This window comes from Podospora pseudocomata, chromosome 4, assembly GCF_035222375.1.
Source record: "Podospora pseudocomata strain CBS 415.72m chromosome 4, whole genome shotgun sequence".
NCBI lineage: Eukaryota > Fungi > Ascomycota > Sordariomycetes > Sordariales > Podosporaceae > Podospora > Podospora pseudocomata.
Genome location: NC_085888.1, coordinates 2,532,532 through 2,547,763, shown reverse-complemented (window position 1 = coordinate 2,547,763; position 15,232 = coordinate 2,532,532). Strand labels below are relative to the sequence as shown.

At 53.8% G+C, this 15,232-nt stretch overlaps 6 protein-coding genes across 6 annotated transcripts; 1 reads left to right on the top strand and 5 right to left on the bottom strand.

Annotated features, from left to right (window-relative positions):
* Positions 1-8: 8 nt before the first annotated feature.
* QC762_407285 (uncharacterized protein) lies at positions 9-941 on the bottom strand (the record flags this gene model as incomplete). The annotated part of the gene is made up of 1 exon (XM_062890191.1): positions 9-941. One exon carries the CDS (start codon positions 939-941, stop codon positions 9-11), a length of 933 nt encoding a protein of 310 aa, XP_062743764.1.
* An 814-nt stretch (positions 942-1,755) lies between these two features.
* Positions 1,756-3,720, bottom strand: QC762_407290 (uncharacterized protein; the record flags this gene model as incomplete). The annotated part of the gene is made up of 2 exons (XM_062890192.1): positions 2,852-3,720; positions 1,756-2,802 (listed from the first exon to the last, which is right to left on the bottom strand). The coding sequence occupies exons 1-2, from the start codon at positions 2,969-2,971 to the stop codon at positions 1,756-1,758; spliced, it is 1,167 nt and encodes a 388-aa protein (XP_062743763.1). The 5' UTR covers positions 2,972-3,720.
* Positions 3,573-4,988, top strand: SEC13 (GTPase-activating protein S13). The gene is made up of 4 exons (XM_062890193.1): positions 3,573-3,759; positions 3,869-3,916; positions 3,988-4,103; positions 4,166-4,988. The coding sequence occupies exons 1-4, from the start codon at positions 3,757-3,759 to the stop codon at positions 4,911-4,913; spliced, it is 915 nt and encodes a 304-aa protein (XP_062743762.1). The 5' UTR covers positions 3,573-3,756; the 3' UTR covers positions 4,914-4,988.
* An 87-nt stretch (positions 4,989-5,075) lies between these two features.
* QC762_407310 (uncharacterized protein) lies at positions 5,076-7,590 on the bottom strand (the record flags this gene model as incomplete). The annotated part of the gene is made up of 2 exons (XM_062890194.1): positions 6,355-7,590; positions 5,076-6,299 (listed from the first exon to the last, which is right to left on the bottom strand). Exons 1-2 carry the CDS (start codon positions 6,679-6,681, stop codon positions 5,076-5,078), a joined length of 1,551 nt encoding a protein of 516 aa, XP_062743761.1. The 5' UTR covers positions 6,682-7,590.
* A 377-nt stretch (positions 7,591-7,967) lies between these two features.
* Positions 7,968-8,963, bottom strand: QC762_407320 (uncharacterized protein; the record flags this gene model as incomplete). Its single annotated transcript, XM_062890195.1, has 1 exon — positions 7,968-8,963. The coding sequence occupies one exon, from the start codon at positions 8,961-8,963 to the stop codon at positions 7,968-7,970; it is 996 nt and encodes a 331-aa protein (XP_062743760.1).
* A 433-nt stretch (positions 8,964-9,396) lies between these two features.
* On the bottom strand, positions 9,397-15,116 carry QC762_0069190 (uncharacterized protein). Its single transcript, XM_062883719.1, has 6 exons — positions 14,443-15,116; positions 12,461-14,382; positions 11,115-11,774; positions 11,019-11,055; positions 10,176-10,961; positions 9,397-10,117 (listed from the first exon to the last, which is right to left on the bottom strand). Exons 1-6 carry the CDS (start codon positions 14,646-14,648, stop codon positions 9,826-9,828), a joined length of 3,903 nt encoding a protein of 1,300 aa, XP_062743759.1. The 5' UTR covers positions 14,649-15,116; the 3' UTR covers positions 9,397-9,825.
* Positions 15,117-15,232: the final 116 nt, after the last annotated feature.

Below are 15,232 nucleotides of genomic sequence, written 5' to 3'. Positions count from 1 at the left end.
CTCAAAACTCACACAACAAAAGACTTGATAACCATCATCTCCATCCCCCTAACCTCCTCCCACCCCCAAACCTCCCCCGATAACCCCTCACCCCCATTCATCACCCGCCCCATCAAACAAAAAGCCCCCACCCCACTCGTCCCCGTCCTCCAAGCCCAAAACTCCTGCTCCCCTACTTCATCCCCCAACAACCTCAACTCGGCAACCGTTGTTCCCGACATCCTAACACGATACTCCACCAAACAACCATCCATATAACACTCCAACACCCCCCACAGCCTCCTCACATCCCCCTCCCCCCACCCATTCACCCCCCTCAACCTCCCCCCAGCACTCTTCATCAACTCACAAACCTTCGTCGGCGCTTCCGGTTCCTCCTCCCCCTCGCGAAGTAAACACCACCTCACATACCGCTTCGACACTTCCACATACTCCCTCGCGTTTATACCCCCAGAAGAGTCAGAATCAATAGCATCATCCCAAAGCACAATCCACACCACCCACACGGCCACAGTTTTCAGCTTTTCAAAATCTTCGGATCCGGCCGCAAGAGAAGGGTACAGCCCACAGACCAACAAAGCGGTGTCATACTCGATAGCCTTTTGCAGCGCTTTTGGCTGGGGGATGAGGGAGGAAAGGATGGGGTTTATGACTTCCTCTGTCAGGCGGTTGTGCAAGGGTTGAGGGGCGGGAGGAGGGAATTGGGGAGGTGATGATGATTTCCAGGTGCGGAGGAAGTGGGTTGTGGGAGGGAGGAGGAGTGTTTGACCTGATAGAGATTCCATTTTTGGTAGGTAGTGAGTGGTGGTGAGGTGAGACAAGAGCAAGTGTTGATGGAAAGGGGAGAGGGTCTCCACCACAGAGATGTTGGGCTGCAGGTGGGGCCTCAAACAAAAGAGCAGTGGTGAATCCCATTCTCTGTCATTGTTTTCACGGCACATGGGAGTTCGAAAAGGTTTCGAGAAGTGCGATATTCAGTCGGCCATGAAGCCTATCATCTATCCTTTTATCCTGTATGTAGTCCAGGTTCACAATCCACCCTCATTTCTTCCCCTCTTGAGAACAAAACGCCAAAATCCATGCACCCCCCATGCCATTTCGTCTACAACACAATGCGCGCGCGCGCGAGAGAGAGAAAGAAACCCAGGAGCCAAGAGAGTCGACAACAACAACAACAACATTTATCCTACCACCATCAGCAACAACCAAACCACCATGACCCCAAAACCACCACCACACCCACGACCATAACAATGCTCCCCATGCTAATGCATACACTTATCAAACCACACCACCACCGCCGCCGCCACCTCAAATGCAATATCTAGTACAATACGATGCTAATGCTCTTCTGTAATGATGCTTGCTTGGTTGCTCATCATCATCATCATGATTCCCCATCGTCATCAACAACACATGCTCATCCTCTCATCTCCCCATCGTAACGAATACAATAAACAGGAAGAAAAAAGTTCAAATGTTTGATTTGAAGAACGAAAAAAAAAATATCAGGAAACAAACTATGAAAAAAGAAAAAAAGAAAAAGAAGCCAAAAGCATGAACTCGCCTAGAGGTGAAAAAAACAACAACAAAAAAACCATAGGCAAAAACGTAAAATAACACTGCTGTAAGAACTATTGTCGTCAAAAGGTCGTGGGTTGTCGTGGTGGTGGTTGGTCATGGGGTCATGTCGACAGGACGTTGTTGTATGTTGTCAGTAGATCATCAAAGTTGTTGTCGAAAATAAAAAGGAAATCAGGCGCTCGCCGGAGCAGTCGGCGGCGGCGGCGCATCACCACCACCACCCACCGCACCACTCTCCCCCTTCACAGGATTGCCGTCACCGCTGCTGCCACCGCCATTCACCGGCCCCTCAGCAACCAAATCTCCCGTCTCAATCTTCTCCCCCGTATCCGCATCGATGAAATTCTCCTCATTCACCACAATCTCACTCGCCGCAATCCGTCTCATCAACTCCAAGAAATTCGAGTGCTTGAACTTGTCCGAGCTGTTGCCACTAACAGCCCTCAGGATGTCCTCGGCCGCCCGAGCCAGGTCCGCATTCTCTCTCCGACGGGCGTGTTCCTCCTGCTCGTCGGCAATCCGCTCCATCTCCGAGTTGATCGCCGCCATCTCGGCATCGGTAGGCGGAAGGGCTTTGGGTCCATGCTCGGCCATCCACTTGGCTTGCTCCTGCTCGAATTCCTGCTCCTGACGCTGGTAGTCGGTCAGCTGGTCGGCTTGCTGCTCGTACTGGTCGAATAGATCGGCAAAGGCGTCCTTGACCTCGGCGCTTTCGACTTGTACAGCGGCGGCGGCGGTGGCTTCTTGACCTGGGAGTTGGCTGTGGGTCATGGGGGCGGAGAGAGCAGGTAGGTAGCTCTGAAAGGCCATGCCAGTTTGGTAAGGGGCGAAACTGTTGACACCTGTGGTGGGGAGCATCATAGGCTGCTGAACAACAGGCACACCAGGGTGGCTCATCGCCATGCCTGGGGTTTGACCAGCTTGGACCGAACTGCCGTTCGAAATCTTCATGTTGGCAAACTCGTTGATCCAGGCTTGGTTCCCGACTCCACCGGTGGCGGGCGACTCGAGGCGCACAGCTGCATGATGCTCTGCGGCCAGACGAGCAGCCATCGGAGCAGGAGACATGGCCATAGGAGGGCGATGAAGGGCAGCCGGGTTCATATCAGGGAGCAGAGGGCCGTTCTCAAAGCCAGCGTTGACCGGACCACCCTGCTGGAAACCCTCAAAGGCTCTCTGGGCAGCGTTGCTCGGACCGGCATTCTGCGACCGGAATGACTGTCGAATGGTTAGTAAAATGTCGATAGCCGTTGATGGAGACACTCACAGCTCCGGGACCAGCCAGAGGAGCATTCACGAGCCGATCTTGGTGCAGGGTGCGATCGCGGTCGGTATGCGCGAGCAGGTTCTTAGCCCCGTTGGATGGGCCGCACATGGAGTCAGCCATCCTGACGACTAGAGGGAATAGTCGCTGAGTTGAACGGTCCGGAACTCGGATTTGTTCTGGAGAAGAGCGACTGGCTTGGAGAGAGAGAGCAGGAGAATTGGCGATGTGATATGGGAACCCGGGTGGCGAAAAGCAGTGGTGAGGATATTCGCAAGTTACAAAAAGAAGCCGAGGTCCCTGGATGTCTTAGGCAAAAAGGGAACCTCTCTGAGAGGCGGTTATTACTATTGATGCTGGGATGAATAGGAAAAAGAAAAATAAGGCATTATTCTATTGTTGTGGTTGACCAAACCGCCATTGAAAGGGACCCACTTGGTCACGAGACTCCCCTGAGGCTCTGGGAGGATGAGAAGAGTGTTTTGGTCCTTCCAAAGTCGGTGTTTCGTGGTGTTGCGAACTCTTCGAAGAGAAAGGTCGGCGGCTCAGTCAGCTTGTGAACGCATGCGGGGAGTGGAGGGCGAATTCCCGGGCCGGGATGTATGTGGGGTATTTCGGGTGGGGCAAGGCTGCGGTGAGACCAACGCTGAGTCAAGGTCAACAAGGCCATACCGAGCTCACCTTGATTTTCTTTGCCAGCTGGACAGTGGGACACAGGGGTAGGGGTAGGTTCGAGCATTACGCTATACGCAGGGCACCAGCTCCTGGGCCTCCAGCGACCGACCTGTCCTCTCGATCCCATCTGCGACCCCAAAACAACCACAACACCTTCCGCATTCCTCTCCTTTAAACAATATCTGATTGGGAGAACAATAAAATACCCCGACAAACAATAATAAACCTACAAAATGGTTCGCCCGCCCTCTCCTCCGCCCACCGCCCCTCTGCTGTTCGCATCGCCAGCCAAGGGAGAGACCCCAACCCAGTGGACACATGCTAACCATGGCCGGAGCTATTCAGACAGCGGGCGCCCAGGTTATCAGCAACGCCGGTCACGATGACATGATCGTACGTACCCCGCGATTCCTCGATTAGCTCTACCGATTACCCTAAATTCTGGAATTTGACACGCAAGGCAGCACGATGCAGTCCTGGATTACTACGGCCGGAGGTTAGCGACCTGCTCGTCGGATCGCACCATCAAGATCTTCGAGATTGAGGGCGAGTCACAACGGTTGATCGAGACACTCAAGGGGTATGTTTCCCGTCACGAGCACGGGCAGTTTCCAATTCCCGATGCTGACAGGTGGTTGTTAGGCACGAGGGCGCAGTGTGGTGCGTGTCCTGGGCGCATCCCAAGTACGGCAACATCCTCGCGAGCGCGGGCTACGACGGCAAGGTGCTCATCTGGCGCGAGCAAAACGGCTCGTGGCAGCGCATCTTCGACTTTGCCCTCCACAAGGCCAGCGTGAACATTGTGTCTTGGTCCCCCCACGAGGCCGGCTGCCTCCTCGCATGCGCTTCCTCCGATGGCAACGTCAGCGTTCTCGAATTCAAGGACAACAGCTGGGAGCACAGCAGCTTCCACGCGCACGGTCTGGGTGTCAACTCGGTTTCTTGGGCGCCTGCCACCACACCCGGCAGCATCGTCAGCAGCAACCCCGGCCCAGGGTCGGCCGGCAACAGACGCTTTGTAACTGGCGGTTCCGACAACCAGCTCAAGATCTGGGCGTACGACCCGGCTACGAACAGCTATAAGCAAGAGAGGGAGCCCTTGGTGGGTCATACCGATTGGGTCAGGGATGTGGCGTGGAGCCCAACGGTGCTTCAGAAGAGCTATATTGCCTCTGCGTCACAGGACAGGACAGTGCGGATCTGGACGAGTGACTCTGCCAGCCCCGGGCAGTGGAATTTCAAGGTCCTGAACTTTGATGCTGCTGTCTGGCGCGTGAGCTGGTCCCTGAGCGGGAACGTTCTTGCGGCCAGCGGGGCGGATAACAAGGTTACCTTGTGGAAGGAGAACCTTAAGGGCGAGTGGGAGTGCGTCAAGACCATTGAGGAGTAATTTTGGGTGAGATGTAATGATTATGGCGGGCGTTGTGGTGCGTGGTTTAGAAATATTATTATTTACTGGCAGTGCGTTTGAGATGACCAAAAGTCAGGCTTGGAACGTCGTGTCGTGTATGTCAACCATCAACAACAGAGAAGAAGGGGGGTTGTCACCCCTCTAAGCAACAATCACAAAGATCCCCCCCACAAATGACAACACAATTGTCATTCCCATCACCACCCACCCCTCTGTCCTTACTGTTCCAGCCCCCTTCACTGCAGGATTAGAAGTCTCAGCCGGTTCCTCATCATCTGTTCCTGTTCCACCATTCCCACCACCATTCCCCTCTCCATCATCATTGCCACCATCCCCCCCATAATTCACCTCCTCCCAACTTTCCTCCTCCACATCCCCCGTCTGCTCCAAAACCCAAACCTCCCCTCCATAATCATTGCTAACAAACACCCTCCCTCGACCATCCACCTGCAACCCAACAGGCCTCAGACAAATCCCATCCGGCCTGCACCGGTGCACATCCCCTGTATTCAACAAATCCCTCGCGGCATTCAAACTCTTTGCGCTATGAACTGGCTGGCCCGTCCCGGCATCCCACTCCACCTCTGCGACTTTATACCCCTCCGGCTCATCCCTATTCCAGCTCCCATGAAACGAGACGTAAGCCCTCGTCCCCTCACGGTTGAACTTGATATCCAGCGGTGCCATGTGCGCCTTGAATGTCAGCCGCGGGGGGACATACTCCCGTGCGCAAGTCTCATCGTTCAACTCGGCGGTTTGATTCAGGGAGAACTGATCCCCCGTGGTCAGGGTGTTGAGGTCGGGGAAGTCGGTTCTGTTGTACAACGGGAAACAGAACGGGTAGCCGTAGTGTCGGTTTTCTGGTAGGGACCCGTTGAGGAAGCCATGAAAGTTGAGCTCTTCGCCTGGGTTTTCGTTGTGGATGTCGGTGCCGAGACGGGTGGTTTGGTCGATGTTGTTTTCCACGCTGAATACACCCCCGGTGATGGGGTGCTCGGCTATTCCGACTGAGTTGCGCAGGCCGGAGCCGATTAGGAGGCCATGGGAGGGGTAGTTGTAGGGTGGGCTCGTGGAGGTGAGGTTGGAGATGTTGAAGGCGCGGATTTGGGAGATGCCGTTTTCCAAGGGGATGGATAAGGGGTCGATGTTGGAGGCGCTGCCGCGGGAGACTAAGAGGAGGTCGGGGTGGGAGGGGGAGAGGAAGAGGGTGCGGGAGACGTGGTCGGTGTTGGTCATGTTGGTGATTATCTCGCGGCGGTTGGACACCGAGGCGGTGGAGGGGTCGTAGTCCCATGCCCAGACGCTTTCGCGGGAGGAGGCGTAAAGGGTGCGGCCTGAGGGGGAGAGTTCAATGCCATGGTTGAGCTGGAGGGGCTGTTAGTGATGGTGAGGATGGAATGGGAAAGATAAGGGGGCTTACTCGTTCGTCTTCGATGACGGTGGTGTTGTTGATTACGTAGGGGCAGGTGCTTGCTCTGTCGGTGACGTTGAGGTGGACGATGCCGCTTTGGGCAGAAACAACGAGGAGACCGCCTCTGCCATCAAGCTTGATGCTACGGGCGAAGCCGAGGTTTCGAGCAAGCAGATGCGCCGTCCAGCCCTTTGCTATGGTAACATCATAACTCGGCGTCAAGCTGATGGCGCATGTCTCCGACGATGACGTTTCATTCGGCGGAGGTGGCAGCGTAGTTTGCGCTCGAACACCGCCCAGCAGCAGCAAGGCTGCGGTGGTGGATTGGAAACGCATTGCAAGTGAGTGAGGCTATCACTTGAGGCTCGATTGCAGAAAGCAAGAGCGTGGGGGAGCAACAAAGATACAAGATCCATAGTTCCAGCCTTGTTCAGCTAGTGCTTATTATACTTATTCCAGGTAGCAATACAAACACAAAGGCAGTGGAAGCCAAGCTCTGTTTGTCTTGGTGGGTGTATGCTGTCGTCGTCAGCCACCTTGCCCATAAAAGATATGGATTACCTGCCAAGGACAGCATTGTTGGTTGAAACCTCATGGCGCCTTACGCTCCCCTCTTTTCTCGTGCATGATGAAAGGATGTGACTGGAAAGGATCCCGTCTGCCACGACTGCCCAGAGTCTTGGGATCTTATAAACATTTGTTGTTGCCCAGGGTGTCTTTCCACGTCTTGCCTCTCATGTCATCGAGGGAAGCTGCCGCATAGCCGGGTTGCCCACAACTTGTCCTCACGGCCTCCGACAGCTATTTCTTCAGCTTCTCCTTGATGCCACAAGCCAGTATGTGATTCTTTACGAAAGCCCAGTTCTAGAATAGCTGATACGACCTCTAGTCGGCCCATGCTAGTAATGGAATTAGTGTGGGTTCCTGGGGTAGCTAGAGTATTCTACAGACGACAAGACAATGAACAAGAAGTCGGTTTATAGCTTTGATGTCATCGGGTGCTTGGTGGTTGCTCAGCTGCTGGAGTGGGATCTGTCCCGCCTGTACCTTTTTTTTATCTCCTGGCCTCAAGATCCATTCCTGCTAGGCTCATGATAACCTCATTTCCTAGGTGGCCCTGCAACCTCTGAGACTCGACGCATCATCTCGATTTGACTCTACCAGAGTTGCGGTCAGCACTACATGCCAACTGGAGCATGTGACGTTGAATAGTGAAACATGGTTAGAACATAGATGAGATGAATAAAATCAGGACTTGGAGTCGCAAGATATCAAAGACAGCAGAGGAAGGGACTGCCCGGGCTGTCAAACTCGGTGTTAAGCCAATGCCGCGGGGTAGCATGCGGGGGAGTTTGGGCTGGCCCACCAAAAATTGGATTTCATTGTCTTGGCATCAAACAGGGGTGTGCTTCCTTTTGACCTTTCGAGAACTTGTGCCAGTGTCTGCAGAATCCATCACACTATATCGACAGCTAGGCGACCCAATTCTTATCTTCCAATTGTAAAGCTAATTTGACCGTTTATCTATATTTCTTCTGGGCATTAAATTCCCACCACGTACCGGTCATTCCCCATCACAAACTCCACCCACCCTCAACACCACCCCAAAATCTCTCGATGTCTCACAACCCCTTCTCAATCTCATCCAACCCCTTCAACCCCTCCCAAATCCTCTCCCTCTCCCCCTTTCCCAAAGCCTCATACGGCGCCCTCATCTTAAACCTCTCCTCCACCCCCTCCATACCCTCCTGCACAATTCCAGCCCTCACCCCCGTAAACATCCCCGCCGCCAGCTTCGTCCCCGCAACCCCTAGACTCTTCAACACCTGCTCCCCCAGCGCCGCTCTCCTATGCAACACCAGCGCCTCCTCTCCCCTCCCCTCCTTCCACAACCTATAAACCCGTCCAATAACCTTGGGAAAAACATTCCCAAACGCAGCAACGCACCCCGCGCTTCCCACACTGAGCCCCCCAATCAAAAAATCACTCTGCCCCCCAAAAACACTAAACCTCTCCCTCCCAAACTCCGCCGCCAACCTCGTCACCTTAGCCACACTCCCACAAGTCAACTTAACCCCCACCACATTCCCACTCTCCCTCACAACCCGTGATATCATCCCAGAGTCCATATCAACCCCATTCGTCACCCCGGGAAAGTTATACACCACAACCCCCATCTCCCTCCCCCTTTCCCTTCCTAGTTTCCTCACATACTCCCCCACCTCTTTGAAAAACCCTTCCACAACAGTTGGCTTCGCCCCAAAATACGCACACGGCAAGACCAGCACGTAATCTGCCCCTGCGTCCTGAGCGTCGGAGATATACTCCTTTACCTGAGCTAGACTGTGGCCGGAAACGCCAGCCATGATGGGGAATCCCGGGGGGCAGACACTCTTTGCGAGGTGCAACAGCTGGGAGCGTTCCTCCCGGGTGAGGAGGAACGGCTCGGCGTTTGTGCCGAGGACTAAAAGGCCTGTGAGGCCGACGTGGGAAGAGGTGAGGTATTGGAAATAAAGGGATTGGGACTCTAGGTCGAGGGTGTCGTCGTTGGTGAAGATTGTTATCGAGGGGACCCAGAGGCCGGGTGGCGGTGGTGGTGGGACGGTTGCTTCCGCCATCGTGGTCTTGGACAACACACAGGAGATGAGTTGGAAAACGGGAACTTGCTGTTGGGGAGGTGCAGAATGACAGTGACATGAAAGAAGGGTCAAGGTTGCTGAGAAACAGTGTAGGTTGGAAAGAGGTGATGGGTAATATGTCAATATCAAGAAGTAAGTCAAACATGTAAGTGAGTGGAGCACAAGCAACTCCAAGTGTCACCCTATCCCATACAGGAAGGTGCCCAATCCTATCAACAAGTTCCCCTCTTCTTGACAGAGAAATTCTATAGCGAGAATACCGACGACACAGGAACAAGTTTGAGCCGTTGGGATATTAGGCAACCCGAACAAACAGCACCATCCCGATGCCGCATGCCGAGGGTTGTTGTATCACCGGAAACAACTCGGACATCCTCTGTCCTTCCATCCGGGTGCTTCATCCGCTTACCTTCCCTTCACCACTCACCATAATCCCCAAAAGCATTGCGCTATCATAGATAATATTACCAAAAAATACACTATCTTTTTCTCGCTTTATAGGACTCACCCCATCCTCCCCACAAACTACCTAGGTATACCTCCCATTTTCGCATTCGGGATATAAAAAGGAAAAGAAAAAAAACAATTGTGTGTGTGTGCTGTTTCGAATCTGGGGAAAAAGAACGAAGAAAAAGTAAAATAAAAAACCAACAGCAAACTTCATTACAAAAAAAAGAGAAAGAAAACAGAAAACACCACACAGCAACCCGCAACCTACACTCAAGAGACTAACCAAACCCAACCCATGTGTCAGCAAGTTTTTAACAGAATCATCTCCTCATCCCTCCCTGCCTCTCATCAGTTTACTGGGCGAAACACCCCCTCCTCATACACCCGGGCCTCAACGCAACCCAATCACACTCATCTCCAAAGTCCAAACCCTCCGAATCCAAACCTTCAACTTCTGCCCCTGCGGCACCCCCTCCACTCCCTCCAGCTCAACCCCCTCCCACCAACACCTCCTCGCCGGCTTCCGCCAGAAAAGCAGCAGCTTCTGCGCCATCCCCACAGCATTATTCCCCATCTCGTTCCCCCTGATATCCGACCTCAGCCTCGCAAGCGCCAAGCTGCAGATGACCGCCTTGTTGGGCTCGCCAGCCCGATGACCCCAGTGATCATCATGGTTAAAACCACTGTACCTCATCATTAGCATAATTTCTTGATCGCATATCAAGGGGGGGAGAAACACACCCGGCAGTCAACATCTCAATCAAATGCGCCTCCGTCGTCCCCGGCTCATCACTCTTCTTCAACCCGCTAAAGATCCCCCCCTGCTCCAGCAACTTCTTCGCCGCCGCCCTCTTGACATCCATCATCTCTTCCTGGCCGATGTCCTGCTTGTGCGGGATCGCATAAAAGTCAAGATCCTCCCTCAAGACAATAATGCCCGCGCGCCTGCTGCTGTCGTCCCTCTGCTCTCGCGCAGCAGGATCAACACCCACCACATCGCTGCCGTCTTCGCTGGTGGTGGCAGGAATCGAAGAAGCGACACCACGAAAAAAGTCAAGCATGTACTGCAGGGAAGCCGGGTCGTACTGTGTGTGAGTGTAATGGTCAGCTATGTATATTTCTAGATTGCGGAGGACACTGCGGATGTGAGAGGCATTCTGGCTGGTGGGGGTTGCAACGACTGTGACTGCGGCACAGGGAGCGGATGCGCCTATGTGATCGTCGTCCTCGTCGTATGCATTTCCTTGACCCGGCGGTGGTTGCTGTTGATATATCGGATTGGAGAGAGCGCCATCCCCATCACCGCCATCATCACCAACAACACCAGCACCGTTGCCATAATAGCCCTCGTCGTTCCCGTAGTAATAATTGGAATCGGTGGTACCCACATCAACTTGAACGGCGTCGCCGTCTTGGAAGCCGCCGCCCATGTGCCCTTCCGGGAAGAGGCCATTGGGGAAAAGCGAGAGCAGGACGAATTCAGGTAACGTCAAGAGCTCATCTCGGGACAGCGTGAAGCGGGTGCCCCTTCGCAAAAGTCAGTATTCGATGCCCATCACCCCCAATGACCGTGATCAATCTCACCGCAGGTCCATCGTTATCGTCTCATCGGCATTGATGTCTACAATCCCGTGTCAGCCTTCATGTTCCATCTCATTTTCTCACCCCCAAAACACCAACCTGACAGGGTATTAATCGGCGGCCCCCCTTGCTGGACCTGAGTAATAATACTCGACTCTCCTCCTGCGGCAGCCATGAGGTAGGTAAAAGAGTGGAGAGGACTGTATCCCTCCGAATACGCTGGTGGTGGTTCTGCTTCTTCCTCCTTGCTGCGCGAAGATTCGCCTTTGCTGTCCCGTGGGAGCGCGCGTTTGGTTTCGTCTTGGAAGCGAGAGGCGGCGGACGCGCTGCTGTGGGATGATTGAGCTACCTGGTTGTCGGGCGGCGCATACGCTGGGGCGGCGGCAGTGTTGGGATTGGCTTCCTCTTCGTCGCTGTCGGGGGCGGACTCCTTGTGGTTTCCCGCCTCGGGGTTGGGAAGCGCAAAGAGGGACTGGAACGAAGGTGGCGGTCGAAAGTTGGAGCCGCTGGCCGAAGCCTCTGAAGCTGGGTACTGGGGTGGCGGCGACCGTTGGCCTGATGCTAATGCTTCGTCGGGTGCCTGTCGGTGGTGGAGGAGTTCAACGTTGACTTCGTCGGTGAAGCAAACCAAGTCTGGGTCAGCCACGGCGTCGGATAGCTTGTCAATTGCTGGCGACGGTTGGGTGGGTGAGCGGCTGGACGGCCGTGAGTCGGACGAGGTGGTGCTAGTGTTGGTGTTGATGGGGCGGTCTCGTGTCACTGCCGTGGTGGTTGTTGGCCTCTTGGATATGACTGTGGGGTATTTGTGCTGCGCTCGCGCGGCTCTATGTCTTGACACGGTGCAAGGTGAGGTCCCTGGGGATGTGTGGGCGCGACCTTGATGGAGTTCTGTCGTCGGGAGGTAGCAGTGGTTCGGTTGGGGTACCTGGTCGCCTTGCTCAGGAGAGATGGGCGGATGAATGCTGGAAATTGAATGGATGGTATGCCCAGATTGGTGGCCCGCAACTGTGTAGCTTAACAAACCAGCCGAAAGTCTTATCTAACAAGCAGACGAGAAGGACGACTCATAGGAGAGATCAATACAATGGATCAGCAGAATAATTGTTTCTCTTCGAAGTATAGAACAAAGTAAAAAAGGTCGTTTGGTAGCTGAAGGTCCCCCGTTCCATGTCAGGGATTCCCAACATTAGGCCGCTGGGGCCCCTAAATTGCTGCTAACAAATTTCCTGGCGACTGCATTGAGCATTCACGCTGCAGGTGGGGCCCATAGCCGCCCACCAGCACTGACCAATCAATTTGCATATCTGATCACCTCAACACAGGCGACGTTCCATATTGGACCAGGATCACTGTGAATGCTGGATAGCTTCAGTCCATAGTGGAACATATAACGTACAAGATTAATAGTAATAGGTCTATCTAGTCATCGTCTTCATCACTGTCACCAAAGATGGCCTTGAACACATCCTCTCCTGCCCTTTTCCCTTCCAGCGCTTCATTTCTGCTGGGATCTATTACCATCGCTGGCTCAGGAGCAGGAGTTGGCTTGCCAGAGCCCTCACCATTGGAACTCTCTCGACTTATCCCCACACCACCACCTGTTGTCAAAATCTCAGGCCTAAAGACCGGTTGATCGGGATATACATCAAACCTTGACGAGCCGCCAGGAGCCTGTTTGGTGGAATGCTCCTCATCTGGCTGGACATGCTCCGGTGGTCTGACGTTGAATCTCTTACACAGAAGGCGTGTAGGATAAAAGTCGGTAACAGACCTCGTCATGGGTCCAAACATACCAAGCTTCGCTGCTTCCTCGGCAGGGTCCTGGGGCTTTGGCGGAGGCTTGGAGAGGATATCCTTCTGACCAGCCTCACCTCTGCTGCCTGGTTTCGTTGTTGAAGATGTGGTAAATCTGCTGGCCATGAAGCCAGTCATCGGCTTGAAGATTCGAGCGCAGTTGTAAAACTCGGTCAGCTCTCTCAGCCAGTCCTCGCTGTTCATTTTTGGAGGCTGGGTTCCTGGGGTGGGTTTGAATCCAGCCTGATACTCGAGGAAAGCAATGTATCTCGCTCGTTTCTTCTCGTCGTCCGCATATGGCGCTCCACTGCTGACTCCCCTGGAAATAGCAGCGACAGCTGTCTCCTTGTCGAGTTTCGGAACGCGATTCAGCAACTCGTTCATACGCTCCTCTTCACTCAGCGCATATTCCGCTGGGACTTCGCCCTTGGCTTGAGGGAGATCGGCTCGGCCAGTAGCAGCAACCAGCCGTTCTCGAGCGGCAGGAGACAAGAAGTCGAAAACTGACTTTCCAGGTAGTTGTTTCTCTCCGAGAATGGCTGCGCGGGACTTTGGATCAAGCGTCGAGGCCTTTGCGGCATCTGCTGCTGATACAAATTCCGCCGGACCGCCCGCTGGGGATTTGGGTTTCTTCGAAGAGACCCAGCCTGGCGGAACCTGAGGAGGCGGGTACTTGCCTTCGCTGCTGATAGCCGAGGTCAGCGCATCTGGTTCCTTGCCAAACACAAAGCCATCGAGGGGCAGTCGTCCATCGTGACATTTTCGCACACCTAGAGCGATTTTCTCTAGGGCTGTCTTTTTCGACGGCCTAAACAGGGGCGCTTTGACAGCAGGATTGATCGTGGTCGTCGCCTTTTTCTTCTTTTTATCACCCCCTATCACTCGGTTGTAGGATATCTTGGGCCCAATCTCGTAGGGATCCTCATCATCAGAGCCCGTGTCGTTCAGGATGCCTATGCCAATGCCACCTCGCGGCTTGTTGTCCTTCTTCTTCTTGCGGTCTGTCGGCAGTGTAAATCGAGGCTTTCCAAAGCCACCCATAGTTTCGTCGTCATCCTCGTCATCTGAATGACTGGCGCCGTTGTTTTTGTTGGAAGATCCAATAGGTGTCAGTCTAGCATGGCCTCCATAACCTAATCCCTTGTGGTCTGTTTTGCGCACAAAGGAGATCATCGGCACATTCTCAGGAGCAAACAAATATGTCTCTCCAGGGCCGCTCGAATCGCTACGAAGCTCGAGGCGAGCTTTCCTTCTGATCTTGGGACCTATGCCTTGCCCTTCTTTCCAGCCCATTTTCTTCAGTAGCTTTTCGCCCATTGTCTCCCCGGTAGCTCGGAACAGGCCCATAAGCCCTGTGGCTCGTGACGCGTCATTTTCGGTGGAGCCCAGGCCAGAAAAGGCTGCTTTGGTTTGTATTCTCCGATCCTCTTCGGCATCGGCAAGATCTTCTTCGTCCATGAAGTCCTCGGGACGTTGTTGAGCGGATTTCGGGTCATCTTTCCGGCGGTTCGTACGTGAAGATACAAATGTCGAGGGCATCCACCCTTCTTTGGAGCCAACTGTATTGAAATATCTGAGAAGATGGTCGGTGCCTGTTGGGCATAAGGGAACTGGGTAAGGGCTGGACGCTTACCCTGCACTGAAGCCTCCGGTGAAGGCGCCATGGAGCCTCTTGCGCCCGCGCTCGTCCCTCACCTCCTGCTTCCATATTGGCACGTAGGAGCCGTCGTCTCGCACATCGGGATCAAGTGGTGGGAGCGGAGTCCCAAAGAAGACGTATGGGGATTGCTGGGTGGTGAGGTCGGCTTCGTAAGCGGCGCGCGAACGCTTGTAGGACATGGGGATGGTGATCCTCGATTATCGTTAAATGGGGTTGACTGTCGCAATGCTGTGTGTTGTGATGGTCAATGGCTGCCGAATGTTGAATACTGAAGGATTCGATGGTGCTTGGGGACTGGCAATAATTCGACTGCGAATGAGCACATGCTGGCCGTTGCTCTAGGCTGACTCCAAAATGACAGAGGGCCAAATATGGAAGGCGGTGAGAGCTCTCGAATAGAGATTGTGGGGCATTTACCAACTCCAGAACGCGGGGGTTTAGCGCATCCGATCTCTTGGATTCGAGTGGAACACTGATCTCCTTTATTTTTTGGTTTTCTGGAAGCCAAATCACCAAGTTCTTTTGAGTCTTTCGGTGCGGGATAATGGTCTGGCCGTCTTACAGTACTTGTGAGAAGTCTTTGAGAATCTCTGACACCAGCCACAGCATGAGCCATCGAGCACTGCTGTACCATTATCGGCATAGCGTGAGATCGGCAGATCGCTCTAACTCATATCGAGGGTTCAATATGGGACTTTTCGAACAACGTCACCGTGACAGACTGAAACATCGAACATATTATCGTGACCCCCACAGACTTTGA

Coding starts and splice junctions, on each gene's coding strand:
- SEC13 (XM_062890193.1), top strand. Junction 3,917..3,987: donor CCGGTCACGATGACATGATC/GTACGTACCCCG, acceptor CACGCAAGGCAG/CACGATGCAGTCCTGGATTA. Junction 4,104..4,165: donor TTGATCGAGACACTCAAGGG/GTATGTTTCCCG, acceptor GGTGGTTGTTAG/GCACGAGGGCGCAGTGTGGT.
- QC762_0069190 (XM_062883719.1), bottom strand. CDS start 14,648: ATGTCCTACAAGCGTTCGCGCGCCGCTTACGAAGCCGACCTCACCACC. Junction 11,056..11,114: donor GCCGATTAATACCCTGTCAG/GTTGGTGTTTTG, acceptor ACGGGATTGTAG/ACATCAATGCCGATGAGACG. Junction 10,962..11,018: donor ACGATAACGATGGACCTGCG/GTGAGATTGATC, acceptor ACTTTTGCGAAG/GGGCACCCGCTTCACGCTGT.